This window comes from Vigna unguiculata, chromosome 9 (assembly GCF_004118075.2).
Source record: "Vigna unguiculata cultivar IT97K-499-35 chromosome 9, ASM411807v1, whole genome shotgun sequence".
Classification (NCBI taxonomy): Eukaryota; Viridiplantae; Streptophyta; class Magnoliopsida; order Fabales; family Fabaceae; genus Vigna; species Vigna unguiculata.
In genome coordinates this window covers 29,078,025-29,084,582 of record NC_040287.1, presented here as the reverse complement: position 1 = coordinate 29,084,582, position 6,558 = coordinate 29,078,025, and the positions used below count along the sequence as shown (strand labels likewise).

The 6,558-nt window shown below is 34.2% G+C and overlaps 1 protein-coding gene across 1 annotated transcript; it reads left to right on the top strand.

Moving 5' to 3' along the window:
• Positions 1-3,297: 3,297 nt before the first annotated feature.
• LOC114163033 (expansin-A8-like) lies at positions 3,298-4,851 on the top strand. The gene is made up of 3 exons (XM_028047078.1): positions 3,298-3,510; positions 3,792-4,104; positions 4,197-4,851. Exons 1-3 carry the CDS (start codon positions 3,366-3,368, stop codon positions 4,498-4,500), a joined length of 762 nt encoding a protein of 253 aa, XP_027902879.1. The 5' UTR covers positions 3,298-3,365; the 3' UTR covers positions 4,501-4,851.
• Positions 4,852-6,558: the final 1,707 nt, after the last annotated feature.

Genomic DNA, 6,558 nt, shown 5'->3' with positions numbered 1-6,558 from the left:
GTTTATAAAGAACAAACCCATCATTATAATTATCCTTCTTTTGCTCTTTAGATAGACTTAGTTTTAAGACATGGTGGAATGTTGCGTGGTCATAAATTCTCAAGCAAGGAACTTTATTGTTTTCCCTTTTGGTCTATTGCTTTTTGGACACAAGTTTTTGCAGTCCTCTATCAAAGACCAACACTGGTTTTTCTTGGCATGCCCTTTTGATGTTACCTTCTACTTTTCTTTTGTTTTGTGGGAAGGCCATTGATACCCAAAATCGGTGCACTCAAATGACATTGCTTCTTTTTTGCTTTTAATTTTTGGTTAATTGCTTTTACATTTACATCTACGGAAACTACCCTGAAAGGACAATGATGAGAAAGGCTAAAAGGTAACAAAAAACCTTCACGGGGGGGCCTCATTAATTCATCAAAACCATATATTATTTCATCTTTAACCAGACAAATTAGCTGGCTTCATCAAAAGATGTTCCTACGGTGATTTAAAAGGAACCTTAAGATTTGATATCTTACATTTTACTTTTCCAAATACTTATTTGTGTTATAAATATTCCATATATGCAATGTTTATTTATATCAGACAATATAAGCCTCGAACTAATCAATCCTTAGTGAAGTAAAATAAAACCGAAGCACCATATCTCAGTCTGATTCCTCTCTGACTCAGATTAAACATGTTCTTGGCGTATATTTTTCTGATGTCCACAACAAAAACATGTTCTTAAAGTTCATATTTTTCATACAAATTTTCCACCCCATATAATAATCAAAGTAGCTTCCAGTTGTAAGCAAACTAAATAACAAAAATATATATATAATCTGCGTCTCATAACTGATATAGCAAGCCACTAGATGATTAATTCATTTGTTTATTTATACAAGTCATTATCCAAATTTCTTGTAATTGCTTTTCAGTTTTCTTTCGTGGATATCCACAGAACAAAACCACCCAATTTTATTTCTTTCTTTTTTCCCTGAAAATGACAGTTGAATGAATTGGGCCGTAAAGAACGGGACGGGCATGTGGTGGTAACGTGGTAGGGCCAAGATGAGATCTTCCCACTGCTTTTTTCCCACAACACCGTCAAAATTAACGTACACAAAAAAGTAGCACCGTAAAATGGTGGTTGGAAGCATCGAAAGCTTAGTTTCATATATAACGTTAAACGAAAAATTAACCTTCCTCATTATCTTTGTTTAAACTTAAAGTCCTTTCATTAAATGCTTTGAAATAGTTTACTATGTGTTTTTTTGTTTAAGCCGCAACAAGGTCTTTGATTAAACGCAACCACGCTTCCTTTTGGCATGTTCCAAATGGTATACTAGGTTAACTGTGTCCCTGTAATGCTTATATATCAGTTTAATTAACACCAACACTAAGTTGTTGTTGTTATTCTTGATGTAGCCTTCTAACCTCAGAGATTGAATCTCTTCTTACCAAACTTGCTTTTTCATCTGAGCAAGGTGACATAGTTTTATCCCAACCATGCTTTAAGTTAGTAAAAGTGATTTATCAGTGAGAAATTTATTGGAAAAAAAGATTGTGTGACTAGGGTATTTGCCTCCTAATATGGAATGTGATGCTAGTGATTCAAGGAAATTAAAATCTTCATGATAAGAAAAAGTATCCCTTTAATAAGATTAGGAAAATGGTTGGGTAAAACTTTTGCAACACTTGATGTTGCAGAAAAATGGTACACGACAAAATGTTTAGCTATACTTACTTACCACTTAGACAAAAATTTCCCAGATTTCATTGAACTGTTAAAAATAAAACTACACATATCACTAGCATATGCAACTAATTGAACTAACGTGAGGAAATGCTCTTCCATGCTTAAGATGTTTCGTCATTTTGCAAAACCCACGATGGATTAACAGGTGAAAGAAGAAATAAATTCCCTAAAAACAGTTTTAAAAATAGTTTTGCATATTATGATGTTAAATATACTGACTTAATATGATGACTGTAGTGTATCATGGAAGGCTAGATATAGACTAAGATGATATATGAAAGTGAAGATGTTAACTTATTAATGTATATAATTTAAATTTATGAGTGAAGTGTAGCAGAAAGAGTGGGTTACTAAACTTTGATTCAGCATATAAGTGGGATTAGGGTAATTAATTTTGATTGTGGTTAAATCATAGTACAGTTTTGCTTAATTAGGGCATGACTTGTCATTGTGGCCGACGAATAAAATATAGGATTCTTTACAAGTATTAGTCATCTGAAGTGACTAATATATGACAGGATTGTAATTAAAAAAGTTAGGCAACAGAAAGAAAATGACAGAAAATGTGTAGTTCTCTTCTTTTTAGTCTTTGTTATGATTGCAAAATTCAAGCACAATCGATTTTTCAAATCTCGTTAACTTGAGCATGCCACACGTGTAATCAAAATACTTGAGCTCTTGCTTTTGGTGAAATGCTACAGTTTCATGTCGGTTATTTGCTCAGATCCTCTCTAATATTATATCCTTTTGTAAAAACTTGTTTGTCCTTTTCATATGTATTAAGTTAAGACAGAACCCAAACCTAACTTAGAAAGGGCAAGTATCTCTCTACAGAACCACTCATTTACAACCCTATCAGTAATCTTAATATCACAAACAATTTTTTTTTGTTTTTCCTCTGACAAAAACAAAGTTGGACACAAAAAATATAAAACCATGATTCTCCTTGTATAGTAATGTTTAGTCTTTTTTCACTACATGTATATCCGCTTTGTATAGAATTACATTACATCAAAGACTGAATAGTAGGACCTAAAATGATATGAAGCTTAGGGTACCAAACCTCTTGCATTAGATGAAGCCCAATATTGTTAAATAAAGTAAGAATGAGAAGTGAAAAAGGGGTTATAGCAGTGGCAGTGTAGGGTACCCTAACAAAGGTCATTAATTCTACTCGGTTTGGTGCGGCTCTCAGCAGCAGCACACCATGTTGGACGTATCTGAAAGGGTAGATGACCCAAAAATGGTGGCCGTGATTCAAGGGAAAATTTAAGAAGAGAATACCACACTTTCATACGTAACGACCGCATGAAATATATATAAACATAAAATTACAAGAGAACAGTTGAGAAATGCATGTGCCAAGTGGGTCCGTAGATTAAGAAGTTGGTAGTGTAACCGAAACATTTGCATGTGCGCCTTGATTCTTGTTCGACGTTGTTTTTTTTGGCTTTGTCTCTCTCTTTAGACCTCACAAAGGCTATGTTGTCTGATTCGGGCATGGACCCCATTTCTCACTCTTTCCTCCCTCTCCACCTTTTCCTATATAAACCAAACCACCCTTAGCTAACCATTAAGCACCAACAACAAAACTTCTCCTATCTTAAATCCTCTGCACCACACAATGGCCATTGCAGCAACCTCTACCATCTCTCTTCTCTTCTTTCTTCTTAATCTATGCCTCCAAGGCACTTTTGCTGACTATGGAGGTGGATGGCAAGGTGGTCATGCCACATTCTATGGTGGGGGAGATGCCTCAGGCACAATGGGTATGTTCAAACTTTTTGCTTTAGTTTTAGTCTCACATGGTGTATATGCTTAAGAATTAGAGTCTAACTTAACCTTAAAAGTTGAGATGCAACATTTATGTACTAAACTCAGTTCCAAGAAATGTATTGCCTTTTTGGCACATATGAGGAGTTAAAAGGGAAAAGCATAAACTTTGTGGTATTGTGGTGCCCCCACATAAGCTTGTGTCACGGGCACTTACATGTACATTACATTTTCGCATAGAATATGTGTGGTTATTGATGAATTTGTATTTTGACAGGAGGGGCTTGTGGTTATGGCAATCTGTACAGCCAAGGTTATGGTACTAACACTGCAGCACTGAGCACTGCTCTGTTCAACAATGGGTTGAGTTGTGGGTCTTGCTATGAGATGAGATGTGACAGTGACCCCAGATGGTGCCTCCCCGGTAGCATAATAGTCACTGCCACAAACTTCTGCCCCCCTAACTTTGCATTGGCTAATAACAATGGTGGCTGGTGCAACCCTCCTTTGCAACACTTTGATCTTGCCGAGCCTGCTTTCTTACAAATTGCTCAATACAAAGCTGGAATTGTCCCTGTTTCCTTCAGAAGGTAAATCAAAAATATCAAACTTCTTTGTGGTTTCCATAATAAACTACGACAACATACATTAACACAGGTTTCTTGTTTTTGGCTTAAAACAGAGTGTCCTGTGTGAAGAAAGGAGGGATCAGGTTCACCATCAATGGTCACTCATACTTCAACTTGGTTCTGGTGACAAATGTCGGTGGAGCTGGTGATGTTCATTCTGTGTCCATCAAGGGGTCTAAGACTGGGTGGCAAACCATGTCTAGAAACTGGGGACAGAATTGGCAGAGCAACTCTTACCTGAATGGTCAAAGCCTCTCTTTTCAGGTGACCACAAGTGATGGTAGAACTCTCACCAGCAACAACATTGTGCCTGCTAACTGGGCATTTGGTCAAACATTTGAAGGGCAACAGTTTTAGGAACCTTAAAAAGGTTGAGAATTTGTGTGTAATATATGATGCCATTTTTCATTGTTGGTTTGGTTTGTTATAGTTGGAAAGGGTTGGGGAAGAGAAAAAGAAAAAGGTAGATTAGAAGGAGGAGTTGTGGCCAACATGGCCCCTAATGCTGTGGTGGCTATATGGCACCCGCTAGGACTAATATAATATAAAAGTCTTCTATTTTCAGAGACATCATATTGATCAACACCTTTTCATCAACCAAAAGGTGTTCATCATCTCAATTACTTTGTATATCTGATCCCCACTATGGTACAAAACCAATTTCGGGGCCGATTAATATCAATTTCATCATGCTTTTTTTTGTTGCAAGTCTTTTCCAACTTTTGCATCTTCTGTCACTAAATTAGATTTCACCACTTACTAATAAATCCAGAAGGTAATACAGAAAATTGCACCGACTATTTCAGTATGTGTCACACATGTGAAAAACTAAACAAGTTTTTTTAGTTTTTCTTCCATAAATTCATATTTTAATATTGAATGAGGTTGGTGCCTCTGTGTGTATACAAAGACTACATTTATGATTCTTAAAATGAAGGATTTGGAGAAGTAGAAGCATTTCTTTTTGCACTGGGAAGAGGGCACTGGGTTGACTTGGACCAACTATAAATAATAGAAATGCAACGTTTTTCCCATCCAAAAAGGTAAAGAACTGTAGAGAATATGTAGTATCAAACAGAGTTGAAGGTTATGTACAATCTCAAACACTTTGATTCCAACAACCTCAACTAATTTACAATAAATGTGAAAATCATCAAACATGATCGAAGACCTACATAAATTTTTAAATTGAGAAATTTAGTTTTAACTTCTTGAAAATCTGAGATTGGGAAAATATGTTTTTAACGTTTGGTTTACCTTTAAAACATAAAATTCCAAAGAAATCATTTTTTTTTTCTGAAAAGGTTTTTAGCAAGTTTCCAAGAAATAATTATCCGGGAGATGAGAATATTATGTTATACATCATGGATCTACGTGATAAAAAAAAAGTGCTAAGTTATATGGAATAAATACTTTTAAAAACTGTAAACTAATTATAAAAAGAAAAAAAAAAACATTTGAAATGACTCTCGAAAGGCCCATTCTATTATTGCTTGATTTTAACTAGTTTGACCAGCTCTTTACTTCATCAATTTGTTGTGATGTTTGAACCAGGTTTAAACTACCCAACTCAACAAACTTTTTAACACTGATAAATCAATAATAAAAACAATTCAATCAAAATATATTGATATTTAGGAATATGCAGCTTCTTTGCATTAATATGTAATTACATATTATAGATGGCCATGTGGGATAATATTATTAAAATTTATAATTACTTCGAAAGTCGTGTTTAAAATAATTTTCAAATGATTCTCTCAGTATAAACAAAAATGCAGGTAGCGTGCAAAAATAAAAGTTATAGAAAATCATGAGTGTGGTGTTAATTTTAGTAAAGTAAATATAAAACGTGATTAAAATAATGAATAGTCGCCGAAGGGAGTTTAGAACATAGTATAATAGGGTATGGTGAGAGATTAAACATAAATATTTGTAATGTGCACAGGCTTTTTTTATCCTATCATCTAATTATAAAATAACATATGATAAAATTGATTGACTTTCAATATTAGTACTTATATATGAAACAATTTCTCGTTGACACAGTAAAACATTATATTATTCATAACATATGATATTTAAATCATTATTATTATTATATAGTTAGTGATCGTGACGATGGTGGTGTTGGTGGCGTCTAAATGGCTGTGCTTAATTTTTTTAATGGCGAGGAACTGTTGTAGAACATGGCATGTGCATAGAGACGTTCAAGGTCAAAATTTGATACCATTTAAAAGTTTAGTGATGCTTTGAAATGAAGCCCTAGTTTTAAATCAAATCTAAGCCAAAAATAATGATTTGTAACTACTACCAATGATTGAATTTGATTATAAGATCTTAAATTCATTTCTAAGATAAAGCTTTAAATTGCTTTTCTTAGCTCTCATTTTGACTCTTTCACAAGATTCTTCT